This window comes from Cyprinodon variegatus, unplaced genomic scaffold (genome assembly GCF_000732505.1).
Source record: "Cyprinodon variegatus isolate N-32 unplaced genomic scaffold, C_variegatus-1.0 Scaffold314, whole genome shotgun sequence".
Classification (NCBI taxonomy): Eukaryota; Metazoa; Chordata; class Actinopteri; order Cyprinodontiformes; family Cyprinodontidae; genus Cyprinodon; species Cyprinodon variegatus.
The window spans coordinates 579,400-602,600 of NW_015150767.1; the positions used below are offsets into that span (position 1 = coordinate 579,400).

Below are 23,201 nucleotides of genomic sequence, written 5' to 3' on the forward strand. Positions count from 1 at the left end.
TAAACTTTCCCTCTGATGGAACAGATGGTAAAGATGTTGATGTAACATATTTTAGGAACAGCTTACTCATGTTTACATATTAGCAGATTTTAAGAATGCAAGTTAGTTTATAAATACCAAAATGGGACACGTTCTATAAATGTGTGAGCTATAATTAGAATATTTAGCCTTTATGTCACCCTATTTTAGTTACCATATGTTTTTTATTTTATTTTATACCGAAGTGTTTTTCTACCTGGAGTGTTTAGTTGGTTTAAGAGTTCTTCACTCTAGTATAAAGCAAACTGAGCCTGTTTTATTTTCAAATGCCTGTGTTTGGCCTTGTATGACTGATTAATGTAGATTTTCTCTAAACCTCTTATGCTGAATTCATTTTCCAACCTTAAGCATAAACTCCCTGATATGCAGACTTTTCTGTAGATCCTCTCTGCTGTGTTTTCCATACTCTCTTCAAGGTAAACTTTGAGATCACTAACAGGCTATGTATGTCATTGGGAGGATATGTGAATTATATATAAGAGGTATGATCTGGCTTGTATGATCTACGAAAAGGAGGTTTAGTTGAAATGCTTTTGTTGTTATCCTGTTAATTGCTTCCAAAAGCATTCATGCAGGCTTATTTTTCCATGTTTTCTTGTTTCGTCTCCTCAAAGCCACCAAATTCGATGTATTTTGATATGACATAAACACAAAACAGTGGTACGGTGAAGCAGAAGACAAGGGAACTTTTTCACCTACATATAAAACACAGTGTGTGATGCAAAATCTAACACTGCAGTGAAAGTTGAATGCTCCACCCCACAGCGAAACATGGGAGTGGCAACATCATGATAGGGTAATGCTTTTCTTAACCAACGATAGGGATTCCGATGGATTGAGTAAAAAACAGGGCCGACCTGGAGGAAGAAGACAATGTACAGGTGTTAGGTTTTCAGTTAAAGGTCAGGATTTTTCCTTCTGTTATAAATTTGCACATCTTGCCATTGTATTCAGTTATTTCATTCTTTATTTTTTTGGATAGCTTCTTCCTTTGGTTTTCACCTTTAAATACTCTCATTTAGCATGAACCTGGAGCTAATTTAGTAGATTTTGTTTTCCCCATTGTTTGTACCTGTGACCTGCTCTTTTTAAGTTGTCATTTAGTTTTCTTAGAATAATAAGCTCACCATGGTGAATCTTAGGGTTATTCAGCATTTTTGTCCAGGACATCAAAACCTTACAAGAGAATCACCTTTCTGCAGGACAAAGAAGTTTCCTAAAAACTGGAAGCTGTACCTGCAGCTAAAGGTGTATGGGGTACATTATTTTCCATTATTTATTCAAGCAAAGAACTCTATTCATAAATGTAAGTCTGAAAAATGCAGAAATTTTACTTTATCAAAAAGGTTTGGACGTGTTTGCCTTTTATTTATATATAATTTTTTTGTTGTCATATTTAGTTTCACAAGTTTTAGATTTTCAAATTTTCTTTTTTAAATTTTTTCTTACAGACTTCATATTTTCACACTGAATTTCTCTTTTTTTTCAGATTAAGTTTTATAAATTGCATTCTTTTCAAATGGCGTTTCTAAGATCACATTTTTTTCTCTCAAGCCCAAAACAAACACTATCTCTTGATAGTCGCATTAACCGATAAAAACTTTGTCGCTTATGTCCAGGAAAGCCTTCCCAGAGAAATGAAGAGATGTGATCTGTAAAATACGATTAGAAAAGAAGGCAATTTGTAATTCTGAAAAACATAAAATTCTAATGAAATCATAGATAAATAGAAATAAAAAAATTATATTAGATTTTTTTTTCCTTTAAAATAATTTTTTAAAGAGTCTATAAAAACAGCAAAGTTACTGTAAAACCCTCTTTTGATTAAGAAGCTTTTCAGTTTCCTTTCTAGATTGTAGTTTTTTCAATTTCCATTTATAAAATGTGTTCTTTGCTTCCAACAATAATGGAACAAAATTTACTCCATAACGGGCCGTTTCTACAAGCTCTGGATTTTATGGAGTTGCCTTAAAGGTCAATAAAAACAGTTGGACTCCACTGCAGCTAGGAAAACTGTATAATTTACCCTTTAACTCACAATTATATGGTGATCTGTGCTGTTTTAACATATACATGGTTCCAACATGATGAGATGTAAAATAAAAATAAAATTGAAGTCATGTAACAGAACAGCTTGCTCAGAGGTACGTTGAAAATAGCACCGTTTGAATTCCACCTCTGCTAGTACAAAAAGACGGAGACATTTTGATTAATTTAAGTTTAAGTTTTAGCTTTTAGTTGATGAAACACATTAAAACATTAAGGATATTAACCTCTGCCTTTATTTTCATTTCCAAATCTACAGAATGATGTCTTCCATGCGAGCAACGCCTCCTTTTCACCCGTCGTCTGAGGAGGCGGATCTGATGGGTCAGGACAACGCGGCCTGGGCCGGAGACGAGCGAGAAGGTCCGACGGTGATGGCATCGCCCCCTTTGGACGATCAACCCCACCCGGAGGACGTCCAGCTCGCCGGGAAGAAAGCAGGAGACGTTGAGTGGGAAACATCCGCTCCCCCCACTGGGACGGTGAGACGTGAAAAGAAATGGACCATATCGTACACTGAGATATGTGGCTATAACTCAGCTCTATAAACTATATGCCGTTGCTGTGTGTACACAGTGAACACACTTGGGGCACGCAGCTCATAAAACACCCATGAAGTACATGCTGGGGGCGCACCAGGGTCTGCAAATTCTCATGCATAATCATGATTGTGCACTCTTGTGTGCACCCTTTTATATCCATATATATACACTAACCCAGAGTGAACACACACATTTTCACAGCAGTAGCCTGTTTGCTGCAGGCGGTGCTGCAGGCTGACCTGTGAGGGTCCTTCTCTGGAGAGCTATACCCCTAGATTTTCTTCATCTCCACAGCGTGCTCTCAGGTGGATGTGTGTGTTCTGGTTATTCGGCTTTAGGTTCTTTTGGTTCCCAATAGATGAGGCAGGATTCACTTGAGCTTCTTAGTTAGAGAAAGTTTTCTGCTGGTCATACTCGTAGTTAAACACACATCACTTTTCCAACACAAAGGTGCGTGTTACTGTTTTTAAAACTCCTAGATGTGCAGTATATATTCATCTATTGCTGCGTTGCAATAGATGCATGATTGGCGCGTGTAATTATAAGCAGATCTAAAATATAACTCTACATCTTATCATTTTTAGTGAATTATCAGAACATTAAGCATTGTTTGGGAGTGCAGTGAAACTTTGATTTGTTGGTGCTTCAGTATTAAATGTTCAAAGCTGCCTCAAGGTAAAAATGTTCCAGAATCCTGGGAAAGCTTTGAAAAGGTCAGTTTAAAAGTGGAATTGTGGATATTTTTTGTCCCATAAATTTAACAAAGTTGTAGAAGAAGAACGTGTCGAGTCCATGAAGTCAGTAAGACGGTTACATAATCAAGTTTCTTTGACTAAAGGTAAAGTGTGTCTTGTAAAATCATAACATGTTTTGCTTTTAGAAACTGTACAAGATATTTGCTTAGAAAAAAATAAATAAAATAGATAAATGATGAGGGAGGAAAAAAACAATTGAGATAAAACTACTGTAGAACATTTATCGCTGGATCTGCTGCTGCAGGTCATGTGGGGGTTTATCTCTTCCACCTGTGCACAGCTACAGTACAGACTGATTATTTTTTAAACAGAGAAAAATCAGTTAAGTCTGAACATGCTTTTTCAAGTCTTGTCATGAGTTGGTCTGTTAACTTTGGGTGATTTGAAATTTATTATTGTTTCTGAGAAGAAATCCATTTGCAGCCCCAACACACACACACACACACACAAACAACCAACTTTGACAAAAAAAAAAAACTAAGATGATTGTTCTGACTGAACAATCACCTTTGCCTCTGGAAAAATGAGGAACCTCCTCGGCCTTCCCCTAAGAAATTTAGCCTCACTGGAAGTTACGTTTTTTTAGTGTGTTATCCAATCAGGGCTTTAATTTCTCACTTCTTACTTCGATAGATAGAGGCTCAAAGCTCAACAGGGATTTCTTATAGTGGCTCACCAACAGTGTCCTGCTGCTCCAGAGCTGAGGGGGAGATCATTGCACCTTTTAGGGCGTCTATCAATTGACTAACTTTTCCCCGTGTTGCCTTGATATTAGCCTCCAGCCTTCTTTTTCATGGTGGATAGTTTATCACATGGTTGTTCTTATAGCCAATCATCTCTAGGATCACTGCTGCTGTGCAGTATATAAGCTCATTGGTGTCAGTCGGTTGGTGTTGAAATTGCTTGCAGGGCTGCATTCACCTCTTCTAGTAGACTTTCTGATGCTTTCTGATGCTTCTCCATCTATGTAACTGGATTCGGGGTTGACTGGTGGACATTTTTGCCATGATCTTATTTTTCAGGTCAGGTGCTGCTTCATTATTGGAGCATTGTACCGAATCTCTGGTGGGGGGTTGGTGTCAACTCCCATCTGACCTGGGGTCCTGGTCCCCCCTTGCTAGAACAGTGGTTTTGTATCATGTCAATCTCAAGTTGTGAGAGCAGTTGCCGTTTATGGATATTGGAACATTGAGTTATGGTACTAGTTGTTTCGCCGGGAGTTTGGAATGTGGGTTTCGAAGAACCATTTCTCCTACATCCTTTGCATGTACCCCCTCTGACTAGGGTTACTGAAGTAGTTGCATTCCAACAGAGCCATGTTATCACATCCCGCTCATTTCCCTCTTGTTCCAGAAGCCCATTTTACATCAAAGTGCTCTAGTTCCCCAACATCTGACACAAACCTTGTTTGGCCAGGCAACGTATGAGCCAGCATGTCATTCATTTTATTGTCACTCATCATTGTGTGAGGTAGGCATTAGCGTAAAGGGCCTTGCCTAAGGATCCACACTGGCAGTTATCTATATATAAATATAAATATATACTGTATGGTTTGTATTTATGTCCAGTGATGTGCTTGCAAAAGGGTCAGTTGATGAAAGAGATGCTGTAGAATATGAATTCAGAATTCAACTCTTGAAAAGAACAGCAACTAGCCTGAATGAAGATGCATTGCTAACGCTACTAGTATTAACAAGATAGAACTATAGTAGGCTCCTTCAAAGTGACAAAAGGTAACATGAGAGCAAAGAAACAGGTCCAGGTGATCAAAAAGAAGAAGCCCCATGCTTGTGACATACTCAGGGCCTCATGGTGTTGAATCTACAGACAAAGAACATTCAAAATGCTCATGGAGAGTAATGTACCTGTGTATATTTTAAATAAAGTTGCTCATATGAGTTTTTTTTTTTTCCCACACATATGCACTTTTACAGTAGCAGCAATTCAAAAATCCCCACTTTCCTTGATGGGCCATTGGCTGGTCCCCTAAGTCTTCTTTTTTTAAACATCAATCTTTGTTCTAAAATATTCTGTCTGTTATGATTTGTGAACATTAAGATCTAAGAGAAGTGTTACCTCCTCAGACCCTGTAACTCAGTGAAAGGTCGGAGTCAGAGTAAAAAAAATATGCATGCCCAGGAGAAGCGGGGGTCACTCCAGTGGCTGGAAGTTGAAGGGGATTTTGCTGGGAGTTGCAGGGAAGTGGGCTGCCATTCGGCTGGCGTTTGACTGGGAAGGGCCATTTTGAATGGCTGCTACTGTAACAGAATTCTGACTTCATATAAAACTAAACATTGGTCAACGTTAGAAATTAATTAATTGACTCCTGTGATCAGCTGGTTGGAAGGGAGTATATTGAAGGTTTATCAGAGTAAACAGCGATGAGAACAAATGCAGTTACCAATTAGCTCCTCTGTCCTTTCTGACAAAAAGCAACCAAGCCTGATGCTGCCACCGCCATGTTTTATTATGGGGATGATGTGTTGGCTCTCGTATTCAGTGAAGGTTTTCCATAACATATACATCACAAATAGCTTCTTCTTTCCTGTGGTAACAGAGTGGCTCCTCCCACATGTTTGCTGTGTAAGGAAGGCAAAAATGGTGCTCAATACTGCAAAAATCAAAACCTAAAATCAAATCCAGCTTAGCTGTTTGTGACATTACGTAAGAGCTAAAAGAGTTTTAATACTTTTGTATAAAGCTTCCGTCATTGTTAGCCATCCGCTCATTAGATCTTCCACTGTTTGCCGTTCCTTGCATGCAGCGAAGAAATGCTCTTAAACAATCCTTTAGTGACATGCTATCCCCCAATTCTCATTACAAAGGTATCTCCTGCTTAAAGACAAAGTGTACAGCAGGGCCCCTTTTTGGAGCCATTTCAAGGGCATCTTAAGATCTTGCTGTTCAGCAAAGCCTGTTGTCTTTGAAACATAAGCCTCCGAAGGTTCTCGGAGATCCCCTCACTCTGTAAGGGGGTGGAGAAAGCATCCTGAAATAGCTCCGGTGTTGGGACACCTGTGCTGAAGTGTCTGTTGTGTGGGACAATGTGGTCATGTAGAGAGGATTATCTTCTCAATAATTATAGACTCTTTTTTTTAAATCAAAGGAAAACAACAGTGGGACCCTTAATTATTTTTCCTAAGGCAGAAATTAATAGACATTGTAAAAAAAAGTCTTTCTACTGTAAGGTTGAGGTATAATAATGATCACACCTTCACTAATGCTTAGAGGTAAGCATATACTTTAGAATTATCTAGATATTTCCACGTTTCTAATGTCTTGTAGAGAAAGGTTAGTGCCTTCACAACTATTTCTGAGTGTTTTTTCCCCCTCACTTTAAGTCTGAGATACTCTCAAGTAATTCTTCTAGCTTCACAATACTGATCACAATGTGCTGAATACCTTTAGAATAAAAATGGAAAGACCAGGACGGGACCATTGCATTCCTGATAACTAGTAAATCAGTTACTGTAATCATCATCCTGTCAGTAGTAAAAGGTAGTCCTAAATATAATAGCAATATCAGTCCAGTAAGATATAATGGGCATAAATGGGGAAAAAAAATGTCATCATATCAACATAGGGTGGGTTTAAGATCTATTATTTTAAAACAAAGAGAAATTCATGTAATATAGATTTAAAATTTCAAACTCGTTTTTGCATCCTACAGTATATGAGAGAATACCTTAGTTAGCTCATTAGCATTTTTATACAGCTGTCTCTGTGTGTGCTCTGAATGTTTGGAGCAGTGGTGTCAACTCAGAACAATGTTTACAAGTTCAATTGGGCCAGAAAAAAAAATCTCATTTATTTTGCAAACAATTTGTATAATCCTCTAATAGCATTTTGGGGCCTACATAAAAAAGAAAAATGATTTTGATGAAAATAGCCTGTCAGGCAAACTTTATAAACCCCTTTGCGAGGGAGTCGGAGATTTTCAAGGCTGCCAGCTTTTCAAGCATGTTCTGTTTCAGGTATTTGAAAGCTCAGTGAGATAAAAGAGCGACTTTGCAATACTTTGTTAAGCCTTCCTGTTATCTGTTCACAGTTCTGCTCTCTAGCTCCTGAATAACATTATATACATGTTTTTAAGAATTTTATTTTAGAGCTTTTTGGTACCTTTAACTCCCTTAAAAAAAAATAAAAAATTAATAATGGTAGCCTCTGTCCAAGAGTCCTCTTCCCTCAGTAACGGCATCCACAGGTGTTGTCTTTAGAGCAACCGGCTGGTGCTTCCCGATCCAGCCCAAGCTAGGGACCATTTTATACGACGGGCTTTTAGGTTAAAGCCTGATCACAACATAGCGGCATTGAAACTGACAATATTTTCAGCCAGCTCCAAGATTGGATTAGTGATAGTCAGGATACTCCTACACACATGACCAGTTACACACTGGTGTGTTTGTGCATACGATCCAATGCAGCCACACTCAGCATGGCCCATCACAGCTTTTTTGGCTTCAGGCAGTTTCATCTTTTTTTTAAACTGAAGCTTTTTCTGTGTGGAAACTTAATTCTAATAAATGTGAATGTAGAATGTAGATTGGTTTCAATCGGTTCCAAAGTTCTCCGTGAATCTTTTATCATTTGTGACTTTAAATTTAATCTCTGATCATCTTTTTCTTTCTCAGGACAATGAAGGCAGCAAAGGCTGCTCTGGCTACGCTTACCGGACTAACTCCTCCTCTCCTACCAAGCCAGAGGAGTGCTCCAGAGATCGAGGAGAGTCTGTGATCGGCCTGGCCTTTGGGACTCCGGAGCGGCGTAAAGGAAGTCTGGCTGATGTGGTGGATACACTGAAACAGAAGAAGCTTGTGGAGCTGACCAAGTCCGAACAAGATGGTGAGAGAAAACAATTAGCTTTTTGAAATCGTTTGTGTGGGTTTAATCTCTGAAACCCATTTCTGTCGTCTTTGTCAGTGTTAAAAAAGTCAGTTTCCTATTATTATCAGTGCACACCTTCCTGGATGCTGAATAGTGTGGCCACTGTTTCACTGGACAACATCGCTTGTTGCCTATAACTGAATAGATACAGTCACAGAAACAAAAGATGTTCAACTTTTTTCTTTATATAAGGACTTTATCAAAACATGAAAATGTTGTAAGATGATTATGGTGATCAATCAGCTGTTTTTTTTTTTTTTTTAGTTAAAGGTATAAGGTATATACAGATTCTTAACTAAACGTACAGTTAACAAAATATTTATTATGAGCAGTAGTATTATTAATACTGTTGTGTATGTATACTGTACACAAATTTAGCTAATTAAGGAGAATAGAAATAGAGTAGAAAATCCCTTTATTGTCCCACAATGAGTAAAATTGTGGTGTTACAAGAGCAAAAAAGATTAAGGAAGTCACACAAATGTGGAGCTTAATAGGGGGTATAAGAATAACAATTAGTGACAGAGTTAAGAACATAAATAATTCAAATACTGTACTGGCCTTTGTGTCTTAAAATATGCACAAAAACACCCCTTTATTTTCCACATTTTTAACTTTAGATGGCTGCATATTTGTATTAGAATTTGCTAGAAGTTCTAGAAAAGTACAAATTTGAGTAAATAGTTCAGGGTATATTCATATATATANATAAATTATGCTAAGCGTTGCCTTTAGCAGATTAGCTAGCTATTTATGTAGTTAGGTTTTACATGTACTTAAAACAAAAAATTACTATGACAACTTCTTTATTCTGAGTTTTCATTATAGAAGTTAACCATTAGGCCTACATGCTTTTATATTCTCATCATGATAGTGTAATTACCTGCTTTTTTACAAAGATCTTTTATGCAGAGGTTTTATTTTAATTCAATAAACATAATTCTCTGTATTTTCATAGTAAGAGGCTAAAATACAAATTGTTATCTAAAATGATTTAATTCTGATCATCTTTTGATATTTAATATCTTGTGTTTACCAGGAGTAAAACCATAAGAAAGTCAGATGATCTCCATTGTTTAAAATTTCAGCTCCTCTGATTCTTTTTTCTCATTAATCATAGCCTGATTTCCATGTGCAAAGTGAAATAAATAATAGATTTCCATATATGGATTATCTTTACAGTAAACCTTTGATCAAATAAACAACAAAAAAGAAACTGTTCAACAGTCATAAACTGTATCTCTGAATTATGGTAAAACAGAAATAATTACTTAGCAAAATGCAAATGTTAATTTTTTTATAAAATAATTAATTGCAACTATTTTGACTGGAAAATACACTAACTAATATGAAACTGACATAAATTTGTGGAGTTTACTTTAACTTGCAATAAAATAACTTCCCTGATCTGACTGGAAAGCTTTTGATTAGATTACTTTAACGCCCAATTTTTCATAGACAAGACGCATTTTATCCCTCCCCTTGCTTATAGAGTGAAACCATCCATATCGTCCTCGCTTATGTTGTTTTCTCTTTCCCCTTCAGAAGATCTTTGAACATCTTAAATTACAAGTGGCTTATCCCTCGCCTGTCAGATCACAGTTTTACTCTTTGAAAACACAGGTTTCCCTTTCTTTCCTGCTCCTATCTCCGAGGCCTGCCAGCGTGCCTCGGCTTGCTCCTTCCCTCCCCAAAGCGAGCCAGATCTAAAACAGTCTAACACCCCTCTTTACTGTTATGTGCAGATAGTAATCGTGATGATATCAGAAGAGCTCTTGATCTCTCTCATTTGGAGGTTTTACTGTGTTATTGATACAGTAAAGTTGTCTCAAATTGGACAGCCAGAGGCGAAGTACAGCGAATGGTGTGAAGTTGAAAGGCAGGTAGCTGGGTTTCTCATCAACCGCACAGGAACTGAATTAAAAGGAAAGCGTGGATGTTTGTGTAGCTTCAAAAACTGTTTTGACACTTCCTCGTCTAGTCTAAAGTGATCCAAGTTGAAAGATTTGGACAACAGCCTTTATTTTAGTGCCTAGACATGAAAAGGATCCTATTCTCTCCTCTGTTTATTTTTTAATGTTTAACGCCCCCCCCCTTACTATTACTGCTTACATCTTGCTTTTTATATTTTGCATAGAGTGACTGGTGCTATCTCTATAGAAACGTTTTTAATTCCCTCACTTGCTGCTTACAGCCTGTCAGCTGGCTGAAATCTGCACCTTACTCTCATAGGACAGAAAGTCTTGAAAGATAAAACTGGTCATAAGTGGTAGCAAGCCAATACTGCAAGGACTGTGGAGGCCTGGCATCCTACCTGAGCAGATAGCCTGAGTAATTAGCCAGCTAACAGCTTGTTTCTAGCTTTGTTGATTTCTTAAAGTGATAATAGTAAAGTAGCTAATATCTCAGGTGCAGAAAGAAACTTTGGCTGTATCCGAATGTCACCATATAGGACACTATATAGTGGTTACGCCATTTTAGATGAGTGTCTGAATGTCTTGTGGATGAAAAATTAGTGGACTTAAAATTTCGCACAATGCACCTTGAAAAGTAGTGATCATCCATGGTCAATGAACGAGCAGACGAACAGTTATGAACCCTCATAATATAAGTTTATAAATTTATAAATTCCCAGCCTGAATTTAATGGACTATATTTGATTTTATTATACGCCGAAAAATAATTTCTTTCAAAGAACATTTAGAAATGTTGTTTTAAACTTTTATATAATTTATTCCTCCAGTAAAGAAAAATCTAAATGATTAAAATTTTGGAATCAGCAGTCTATGTTTGAAGGAAAGTGGGAGGTTCAAGTACTGGCAAGAGAAAATCCTGATCAGTGCAACTATGATTTGATAATTTTGGAAATATTTAATCCAGTTTTCTTGCAGGCTGTTGAGGGACGACCTTTTGTCATTGAATGTAGCTTTTCCTTTTCTAATTAGCATACCTGCTAGTAAATGAAAAAAGGCCATTGATGGCGAACAATTCATTGGATCAGACAAGAGAAGCGTGTGCGGCATTGCCAGGCCCTCCTCATCATAGTGTTAGTGTGTATGAATGAGGCCTTGCAAAGTGTTCACGTAAATTGCTGATGGTTGAGGGTGCATTGTTGAGCTGTTTTCCGTGCAGCGCTGTAGAAATTTGTTCCATTTTTGAGCCGGTGTGTGCAGATCGACGGGCAACAGCTTTTTTTTTTCCTGCATAATGAGCTGTGCCGAAATGAGACGAGGTGATCCATGGGTGTCTGAGGCTGAATGCTTCATTAAGTGAGCTCTCTTTCTGTGGCTTTCACAACTGATCAGTATTAAAGCCTCAAATCTCTTTTCTAGATTTTTTAAAACTCTTCTCAGAAATTGTTTGAATAGGCTACTGCATCTTCATTTAATTGCATTTTTTTCCTGATGTCTGCTGTTTCTTTTATTTCTCTTCCTTTTTCACCTATGGAGAGACATCCCTCTCTCATCTTTAGCAGTCATTTGTTTCATTGAATTCCTCCCCCTCACCTGACCTTGCAAGCTTCCCAAATTAAAAGTATTTGTGTAGAAAAATGCAGAGGTGCCACAAATTCATAATTTTACATATTTGTTAAAACACACAGGAGTGCCAGGCTGCCCTGGTGAAAGGGATTATAAGGAGTCCTACTTAGGGGGAAATTAAATCATAATTTCCTAATTAGTCTTTCTCTGACACTTCATGGCTGTAATCTATTTAGAACAAAGGTCTCAATCTAACTACTGGAGAACAACCAGAATTAATCATCCGCTATCAACATAAAACTCAGATGAAAAGGGAACGGTTGTGACTCCTCACTGGGCCTGAGTTCTCTGGGGTTCTGTTTGCTGAACAGACTCTATTAAGCAGCACAGGGCTGATCTGAATATGCCACGTAGCCTGGAGCGATGCAGCAGAACAAGTCACTTAACCCCTGTCCGTACGCTGTTAGCAGCCTGCTACTCAGAGGAACCCTCAGTGCCTGTGACAGTTCTAATGAATAGACATGGCCTCGCTTTAAGATATGGAATATTTTTTTCTTGCTCTCTTTCTTTTGTACAAGTGCAGCCTTTAAAAGCTTTATGAAGAACTCCTTAAGACAGTGTCAGGTAGTTGTGTTACCACACAGCTGGTTGCTGAAATGCCTCTCTTTCACTCAGACTTTCACAACATGGAAGCCAAAAAGGGCTTTCTTGACAATTTTGTATTTATGTTGAGTCTTGGCCTTTGTTGCACGAAGGTTTAGACACAATAGCACGCAGTGCACAAAAGCCTGTCTCTGTGCTGTTAAAGCACTTAGCGCTGATTCGGCTGCTTTCAGAACAAAATGCATTTGGGTGCAAAGGCTTGCTGCAGAAAAGAAATTTCGTGTCGCTGTCTGATCAAGTTTATGGAGATGAAGGAATTGGAAACAAAAAGCTGATCATGATGCGAATGTAGAGTCGAAGCATTCTGGGATTCCAGCCGACCAACTTTAAACCAGCTGAAGTGTGCAATCAGGCTCCCCCTCCGAGTTTGATGAGCGAATTATGATCATGTGCATTGTTGCTCCTCAATAGAGCCGACCTGCTGCTAACAGGGCCTGGCACGGGGCAGCATGCCCCGATGCCAACTTAGTCAGCCATCTAATGTGCCTAACGCCGGCCCCGGCGCCTGGCAAACACTTAAAATCACACTAATCCCTGCTTACACCGGAGCGGCGTTGAATCACTGCACAGTTTGTTTCATTTGCAAATGAGGCGGGGGCTCAACCGCAGCTGCACTGAGGTAACTGTGGGACTGATTTCTAAGCTCAGCTAAATACCTGCATTGTCCTGCCAAAGTATTCACACCCATTGGATGAATACTTTAACCTTTCACATGTTATCTTCTTAACAGCACAAACCTTAGGATATTTCTTTGGAATATTAGGATGGGAGAACCTTAAATTGTGCATAAATAAGAGGTGGAAATAAAAATCGTAAAATTGGATGTTTATTTTTACCGGTCCTGCTTTAATCTGATCCTACAATTTCCCAAACTGCATGTTTAATAAATACAGTCAACATTTATGTGGAACTCTGCATTTGATTTATTTTTTGAAAAAGTTAATATGAAATATGGACAAAAATCTTTAAAATAATAAAATATTAAAAATAAAATAATAAAGTTAATGTAGGTATATACGTAACATGCACATCCATATATACTTCTGTTTCACCAAAACTACATGGAAAATGAATGATATTAATATCTGATATAATTACTTTGTCAGTAATGTAAAACAAATACGCTTCATTTTAGTAACCATCATCATCAATTTAATGACAAAAATAACTATTGAACAAAAGAAATCTGAATTTTAAAAGTAGCAGCAATAATGTTAATGAATAAAAATAAAAATAATGGTTGGTATTTATCCAAATGTTCTTTATAGAACATCACAAAGTCCAGGGAGCACAGCAAAAAGTGTCTCTAATCTAATGAGACACAGTTATAAGTTAATCAAATTGAAGAAATCTTAAACACAGATAGCATTTAGCCCACCTCTAAAAAGCACTCGTAGTACTCCTTTTGGTGAAGCATGGTAGTGGCAGCATTATGCTATGGAGATCCTTTTCTTTAACAGGGGAAGGGAAAAGCAGTTGAGGGTGAGATCAATAAAGTATTACATAGCTAATGCGGCTATAAAGGATCTGTGATGTATGGTGGTGGATGCATCATGCTTTGGGAATACTCTTCTTCTTGGTTAGGGAGGTTTAAAAAGAAAAAAAAGGCTGCTTTCTTTATTACAGATGGTAAATGTACACATGTTAATCCGCCGGAAGAAAAATGAATAAAAGAATCCCTATAAGTGTGTTTTAGTTTGTGGTTATGATGCTAAAGGTCGCAAAGCATACTTTTCCAAGGCACTATAAACGGAGGGTTTGTTTCTGTCAGACAAGGAGGCAGCTTTTCTTCTGCTTGATAGAAATCCAAGAACAACACTGCCTCTGTTTATGTCAGACAAAAGCATTGAACCTTGACTAAAAGGAATTTACTGAAGCTTTTCTTGCCAGACAAACCCTCTGCGCTGCGACAGCCGTCCAAACAGCATAACATCGTTTCTGAAATCATATTTATTTCACTGCATTTCAGCTGGAGTCATAGATTTGTTAAATGTTTAACCGTTTGGAAACACAAACACCACACTTAGTCATTCCATCGAGGCGCTCGCATTTGGGAGGCGCCCCTCCCATCATATGGAAGCACAGCATCCAGTCTGGGATTAGTGGTTATCATGATGAGGCTTTTAGGATCGAACAAACCCAGCTCTTTTTCATAAGTCATCGTGACTGTCTCGATAGATTCCGTTTTGTGGGGATCTTGAACTTGTAATACCGTATAATTAGGCGTATAAGTATAAAACAAGAACCTCCTCCTGTTATCTTTTCGACTGATGATCTGATTTCTCCCTTTTTTAAAGGCCTTAAGTTTCCTGCCTATTTTCTCAAAAAATCCACTTATTTCTGTGTTATGCTTCATATTGGTTTGTTATGATGATTCAATCTCAGAAGAAAATTAAATCACAAAAACACATTTTAAATTAAGTGGTATTTGAATATTGTTCTTGTGTGTCAAACATAATGCCAGCCTAAGAATGTTTTGTTCTTGAAAATAAAGCAGATGATGATTTTTAAACCCAGATATTCAGCGACGGCCTTGAACACTGGATCTAAAACAAAGCGTATAAAAGTATTCAAATCCTCTCCTGCTTTGTAAACAGTAACCTGATGTTACCTAAATACAGCACCCTTCACACTAACCATTAACTCTGTTAAAGGCATGTAAAAAGCCTTCAAATGTTTTTCTTTTTTTGTGTTGCATAAAGCGTTTAACAACAACAAAAAAAACTTATTCAGTGAGTGAAATCAAATTATTGTTACCTCCTAATGGTCCATTTAAGATAAATCTCATGAAGCTTTTGTTTTGTTATTCAATATTTTTCTTTTTAAAGTCAAAATTTCTAGAAATCTTCTTATCAATTGTTTACAGACATTTAATTCTTTAGGATTTAGATATGAATGAGATTTTTCTTTTTAAATGTTTAGGTATTCAAACTATTTTAACAAGATTTCCTGTGGAAAACAGACAATACCAGATCCGCCATGTTTCCTCATATTTGATCCGTTGTTTGATTTAAGCAAAGCGCACAGCTCCAGTTAAAGTCCAAGCAAATTTTTACAAATTCCTACAGGTTCATATTTCTGATGTAAGGACAAAAAAAAAAAAAAAAAAAAAAGCAGCTTTTTTCCCCTGGCATCACTTCTAAACATATAGATGTCATCGAAAGGTTGTGATGGAAAGTAATGGACCTCAAGTAGTTTATATTTTCCTCACTTTTCACATCCTTCTACTTAGTGCCAGTAGTTGGGAAGTAAACTCAGGTCCACATCTAGCCTCCATTTCAAAATTTCCACTTTTCAGAGGAATACCTTTGATTTTTTTTCTTTCAAATATGAAGGAACTACACTTATAATCCATCTACAGTTTGTAACCTTTACAGAGTCCTCTTTCTATCCCCATAGGTTGGCTATTTAAGCCTTTACAGTCCATTCTGCAGTTTGGAGGAGCCTGCTTTGTGTCTCCAGTCGAGGCCGGGCCAGAGCTGGGCACCCATTCACCCATATAATGGCTTCTCCAGCTGGGTGACGGGGTCAGCGCGAGGCCAGGCCTACCTCTGACCATATTTCTTTGACACCATAACGACCTTCCACCAGGTCTCGCTTTGTCCTTAAAGTCTGTTAAAAGCTTGTTTCAACATATCTGCTGCTGCCGCCACTCAAGCTGTGGCCAATAGTTTATGACCTCATGAGGACACCCACACTGCCAATGCTTTAAAAAAAAAAGTACTTGCATCTTTTGGCCCTTTCAAGATGTTCAGTGTCATGGCAATAACGTGAGGGACCAACAAAAAGCAACGGGCGATTTTTAGACACAACGGAGGATGTATTTTGTACTGCTAGCAAAAATCTGTTCAGTGTGGCATTTTAAGCCTCCGCTATGTTACCAGTTGCATTCATTTTGTTTTTGTCAGTGAAGAACAGCATCGCAATGACCAAAGGTGAATCTATGACCTAACTGCTAACCTACCTACTTAAACTGGCAAGTAACTGATAAAAAACTGCTGACTGATCAACTGTTCGTAGTGCCCTCTACAGATCGAAGAGAAACACTGCAACATAAGAAAAATATCCATATCGAGGAATATATATATATATATATTTTTTTTTTTACTTGAAGGAAATTTGCGTATTTGCTTTTATTCTTCAACATTCTGAAAAAAAAAAATCTTTGTTAGAACTACAGCGAATTAATTGCTGATCAGCTTCAGTAATTAGTTATTTAAAATTACAAGGCCTCCATGCCTCCACCCTAACCCTGATTCTTTATTAGATTTCTGTCAGGATCCTGACTATTTTCAACGTTTTACATTTTAAGTTTTGCATAATTGAGAAAAAGCTTGAAAATTATAAATAATAAAAAAAAGTTCATATAGATCAAAAGAATGAATGAAAAGTGTGGCATGGATTATTATTCACTCTCCTTCACTTTGATGCCTCAAACTTTAGAGTTCACATTTCCCAAAGAATACAGTCATGCAATCCACAACTTCTTTTTGGCAGGATATGCTACGGTGGGGACAGAGAAGGAGTTTAATGTCAGCGGGCATGTAGATGGAGTTAGATATGTACGATTTGCCTTGAACTGTTGATTTGTTATATAAAATACCACTGAAATAAACTGCAATGAATTGCTCTTACTAGACATATTAAAATGGGGTGTGAACAATTTAAAAAGGGCACTTTTTATTTAACATAAAGCTGTAAAATGGTCATTGTGAGCAAAAGAAAAAGGATCTTGTCGCCGAGTAGCAGCTTAGTTGGCAGTTGGTACCTGCCACTAACGCTGTTTGCAGATTAAATCATCTGCTGAGTTTCCTCTAAGCTGCAGGAAGAGCTCCAGTTCATGAACTAAAGTAGAACCTCTGCAAGCACATTGAGCCTTGCATTCCCTCTGTTTGTGTGTTTGTGTGTGTGACAGGGAGTTACGATGACAGCTTAGCAGCAAATATGGTCAACCCCAAGAACTAATCTCATTGGGTAATTAACAAAGCCTTGGCTTTGGCACTATGTTTGCCTGCTTCTATGGGATTGGCAGCTTGAACTGTGATTGTTTGCAGGTAGAGCTTTGGTTACTGTGTGCAGCATGTGGTGATTTGCATTATAAATTGTTTAAAAACAAGCCCTTACCTGCTGGATTTCTGTGAATTACCAGATTTGGAGTTGTAGCAGTGATGCCTTTTCCTCCACAAAACGGTGCTATGGTGCACAGCTCTCATCCTCTCTGCTAACTGGTTCTCTCCCCCTGGACTCTTTGCTTTGCTTTCAATCTATCACATGGTAATTGATAGGGCTTTTCTAACTAATGATCACCCACAGCCTGTGGCTCTGTACCATGCAGTCGGTGGGGTGGACCTCTCTCGCTCTGTCTGGCTGCAGGCCAGCGAGCATATGGTGCAGCGGCGTGTAATGTGGTTCATTGGGGCAGCTTTGTACTACGTCCAGTGGAATCTGATTAAATCGTGATTTTTATCAAGCGCTGTTTTTATCCTTTTTTTTTCCTCTGAGGGTATCAGTGCAGTCTCAATCGCTCCATAATCTGTGGAAAGCCAAATTTGATAGAAGAATATTGAAACAAAGAGAAAAAAAACAAAACACTGCAAGGTCACAGCAAATATCATGTATGGGGCTAAAGGAGGAGATTTCCAGCTGTTTATATGAGGGATAGAAATCAGATGAGCTCTTACTGAACAGCATTTCCTGTTTTTTTGTTTGTTTTATATTTAGGCCTAATTAGCTTTGCAAGAAAAAAGGGTCGGATGACTTGCAATTAATTTCAAGGGTGAATAGAAAACATTGTTTTTGTTACTAATCAATCCCTTTTAATCTTGAAACCTTTTTTAAAATCTCCTGTACAGTTCAAACGAGAAATTATTGTGTTTTTCTTAACTTCGGCAGCCCGAAATCACTCTGAAAAATCTAGAAAATAAAATTTTTTGTTTCTTTTCATGTTCATTGTTGAAAAATTTAAAGATATGATTGATGTTAAAAGTGGAAACCAATCACTGGTGCCACTTGTGGCTACTCTTAATTTCCCTTGAGAAGAGTTTGAGTACGGCCTGTCTGTTCATCTGTGTAAATCAGGCAATGACCACAAAAAAATCTGACCGTTTTGAGGAGCTAGAACTATAAAAACATACCTGAGCTCATTTATTCATCTGGGAGAGGAAAAAAGGTTAACTTTCAGAGAAATGCAATCAAGATTGGCATCCTGGGGTCCCCTAATCTCCATAGCAACCATTAGACAGCCAGTCGGTTGTTTGGGAGTGATGCCAACTCGAGCTGTTGCTGTTTTATCATCACAAATGTAAACATGTGCTGTGTGTTGTGATCACATGAGACCAAAACTCAGATATTAGGTAACAGACCAAATGAAACAAAGGAGGACAGTGTGGAAAAAGCAGCTCTGCTTATTGTTAGGTGCGGCGAGGGGTCTGTCATGCTTTGGGCCGGACTCTTAAAATAAAAAGTGCATTACACGATTGACTCTTTAGAATACTATAGAATTTAAAATGAAATTCTGGCTGACAGCAACAGCAACATAGTAAAGGATTATTTTGGACAAACTTCCTTTGCCATCTCTGTCCATAGAACTAAATCCAGTAGAGAACCTGTGAGGTGAGCTGCTAGAAAGAGGAAGGAGATTATATAGTATTAACAGCAGGGTTACCAATGTTTTTTATGAAACAAAATACCAACCTTGTTTTATTTCTAGATTAATGTTCTCATAATAAAGTTGACTTTTCCATTTTTTTCCAGATATATATTGCTCTATGGCCTGAATGAGTTGTTTTTTCTATATATTTATATATATATTTAGATATACTGTATCAGGATGTATATATATGGCATCTTGTTATCTGACTATAAAGCATTATAGTGAAATATGTTTAAAGCAACATGATGATGTTTGTCAGATCCGAGTTTTACTGATTGGAGCTTTGGGTTCTTGAAGACAGTGTTTCAGCCCTGATGCAGGATGAGAATTAATTATTTAGCCATACTTTGCACTGCTTGCCTTTATTATGTGGACCTTTGCAAACAACATAGGGTTTTTAAAGCCTGTAAGACCTTTAATCTGAAATGGTGCCTCATATTACTGGTTTTTATAGCCTTCATTATGCAGATGACATCCCAATTTATTATCAGGTCTGTCTCAGAATTCCCTGTTAAAAATGTTAGTCCTCATAGTAGATTTAGAAACAAAGGGTAGCCTTTTTCCCTGTATTCTTGTGTCAGCTCTTTAGTTATCTTCAGAGTAGTTATTGACTCAGTCCAGACTCACTGTCAGTCCTTAGAGATTTGACCCCCCCTCCACCAGGACCACCGCCTAATCTCAGGTCCGGTCTACTGCAGCTCCCTTGTTGGCCGACCCAAAACAAAGTTTCTATTGTGTCAAAACCACACGTTTTCCTGTGTCTGCATGTCTGTGCAGATATGTCTCGGGTGTGTGTGTGTCTGTATGTGCTGAGAGAGGGTTTCATATATCAAACCTAAAGTGGAACCAGAAGCTCGGGTCTTGAACTGCTGTTTTCAGAGAGTGTGTTTGACAAAGAGGCAATATTGTACCATAGATGTAAGTGTTGTCAGCCCTCGCGACCCATAAATCGATTGCAGGTTTTATATTTGTTTAAGTAATACATTTATTTTTTTTCCTTTTTTTTCTTTAGTTTATTTAATGTAATTTATTATTTAATAAGAGCTGCAAAACAAATTCCACATAAAAATTCAGTAAGTATTAATTTAAAGTCTGATATAAGAAACAAATATCAAAAAGCATTTTTTTCCCAATAGATCCTTTTTAAAGCAAATTACTTTCTGGTTATTGCCTAGTTTTCTTTTTATTTTAATCATTGTTAGGCTTTTGTTGTCAGATAATGACTTTTTTCCTTTTAACCTTAAGATAAATATACAAAAGTTATTTAGAGAGGAACATAAAATTTCTGAAATTTGTGTTAAGGTGCTTTTCTTAAAAAAGACTTCTAAAAAAAAGAAAAAGAAAAATGTCACTATTTTATTAAGTTGAAATATTGAATCTAAAGAAGAACAGAAATGGACTTAAGTGCTTTTCCTTCTCAAGCCTTGTTATTCCAGTCTAAAATAGGTTGAAACAGCATTTCTCTGTGTGCTCACAGGGGATAACGACGGCTTAATTGTGATTTCATCTTTGGCTTGATGTGATTAGGTGGAAACGCTGCCTGATTTCTTTCAAGGGAAACAAAATCAGCATATAATGAGATCAATCATTAATCTAGACTCTCAAATATCAGATTAATTGTAAAAAAAAAAATCACTTTTACTTGATTAAAATGTTTGGCTACTCTATTCCCTGAATAAAGAAACAGATTTTTTTTTTTTTTTTAAATAAAAGTGCTCCAGAAAAAGGCACACGTCTACTATTATTTATGTTGAAATTAGAGCTCCTTGCTTCGTATCTGGCAAACCTACCGTAAAGATTCAGAGGCCATGTTCACTTATAGTGAGAAGTAAATACGTCACTGGAAGTACTTTCCAGCATCAATACATGACCTACTGTGAGGATTTGGCTTCATAACTAATGTTGAAATGAAAACTGATTTGGGGAAGTGTGTCCTCTGCCCAGATTTGTTATTTTTTCAGTTACTTAAAAAAAAAGTGCTAATAATTATATTATAGCTTTATGGTCCACGTCAGCGGCGCTGAACGCGCTCTCAGGCCGTGTTCTGTGACAAGAGAGTCAGGGTGTCATCTGACAGATGAAAATAGTGTGCGTGAAACAGACACTGTGCTAACAGCAGCCCAACTCTGCAGCGTAATGGTTTTGGAGACGTGTGTGTGTGTGTGTGTGTGTGTGTGTGTGTGTGTGTGTGTGTGTTGGTGTTGAGGACCCCTCTGTTCAGTTAAATGTCTCAGCAGTGTAGTGGTATTCTGCAATCAGTGTACGGTCTGTGTGTCTGTGTCGCTGTGCATACGTGTGCCCCTCTCCTCCTCCTGTTTGGCCTGTCTCCTCATGTTTGGACATATGTTGAGTTTTATTTCACAGAGACATCAATCCTGCAGGCCAGCTGTTGGCCCAGCTGCTCTCTCTGTTCTTCTCTTGCTTTGTTCCTTCCTTCTCTCTCCATCATTTCTCCCGCTGATATGGCCGCTGTCATCGGCTTTTGTAGGCCTGATCCCCTTTCCCTCCATTTCCTGGTCTTTCTGATGTTAAAACTTTCAAATGTAGTGTTTTCTACCTGGGTTATATTTTAAAAGTCAAGTAGTGCATTAGATTAGATTGGATGAGCTTTATTGATCTCACAGCGGAGAAATTCACTATTATTTAAATCCTATATTCTGTCTTGCTAGATTAAAGCATCCCCACACCATGATGCTGCCACCACTGTGTTTGTTTGTTTGTTTGTTTGTTTGTTTGTTTNACTCATTCAGAAAATGGCAGCCATCAGTACAAGCAGGTTTTATGGGAAGAGAAAAAGTAAGTGCCTAATACTTTTTATTGTGCAAATTTTGGTTTAAAATTTTGTTGGCATATTCTAAATAAGTCTCTTAGCAACACATTGAAACATTTTATAAAGTATTTTCACTTTTTTTTAATAGCAGAATTTAAAAGTTGAAAAACTGTCCTCTACAGTGGACATTTGTATTTACTTCCTCAGTTTTGTTCTGTTTTTTTCTGTTGATTTTTTAAATGACAAGAATGGGAGTCGTTCTCCGATGCAAAGAGAATTTTTCTGTGGATTATTGATGGACACTCAAATATAGAGTTGTCTGATAAAGAAAGTGAAGATGCATTGTTTCAGGCAGAAGAAGAGGAAGTTAATTCAGAGAGCTCCGAAACAGGGAAATTGTGCATTGATGAAAAAACGGTTCCATTTAATGGTCGATGCCCAGTGCGCCAGTACATACCCGGCAAACCACATCCAACTAGATTGAAGGTGACGCAGAAGATGGTCCAAGAAAGACAAGATTTGTCCAGGTGTCAAGGCCACTGGCAATTGCTGAGTACAACACCAACATGGGTGGCGTGGATTTGGTTGACCGAATGTTGAGTTTCCACAGAATGGCTTCTCGCACTTGGAAATGGACAGTGCGTCCACTTGTTTTACCTGGTAATCACCAACTCATGGCTTCAGTATAAGAGTGACTACCAGTTTTTGGGGAAGAAACCACTGAAGTTGCTCAACTTCAAACTGCTCCTTGGTGAGGAGTTGATTACTCAAGCCCAAGCAGGTATTGGAAGTGACAGTGAAGATGACTTCACTCCTCCATGTCAAAAGTGGAAACCACAGCCAAATGCAGCTCTGAGACACTACGGTGCCATCCATCTTCCATAGATGGTGAACGAAGCACATGCGTCAAGGTGTCGAAGATCTGGCTGCACAAGCAAAACATATGCAATGTGCACAAAGTGCAATGTGTTCTTTGCCTTCTATGTCCTTTGCGTTTCCAAGAAGGGGAATTGCTTTTTGAAGTATCATAGCAATTAAGCACATAAAAGAAAAACAACTGTGATGATGGACAGTTTTGTCAATGAAAAATTCATTCTTATGTTGATGTTTGGTTATTTTCTTTGGGACTAACTGGTTGCCATCAAGGTTCAATTTCGAATGTATGGCGTTCTGATGTCCACTGTAGAGGACGCATAATATTTCAAAAATAAAAACTTATTTTCACAAAAAAATGTTTTCCTTATTCTAATTACCTTACAAAGATTGTGGAATAAAAAAAAAATGGTGATTGGACAATATTTTTTTTCCTGGTAGTCAGGAGGATATATGTATATATATATATATATGTATATATGTATATATATATATATA

The 23,201-nt window shown here is 37.7% G+C and overlaps 1 protein-coding gene across 3 annotated transcripts in view; it reads left to right on the plus strand.

Moving 5' to 3' along the window:
• LOC107090887 (transcription factor SOX-6-like) overlaps positions 1-23,201 on the plus strand; it is a 154,598-nt gene that overhangs the window by 48,713 nt on the left and 82,684 nt on the right. For all 3 annotated transcript variants that reach the window (XM_015384497.1, XM_015384499.1, XM_015384498.1), the window contains 2 exons: positions 2,345-2,567; positions 8,014-8,224. In XM_015384497.1, coding sequence (XP_015239983.1) covers positions 2,346-2,567; positions 8,014-8,224 — 433 coding nt within the window. In that variant the 5' untranslated portion in view covers position 2,345. The remainder of the gene's footprint in view (positions 1-2,344; positions 2,568-8,013; positions 8,225-23,201) is intronic.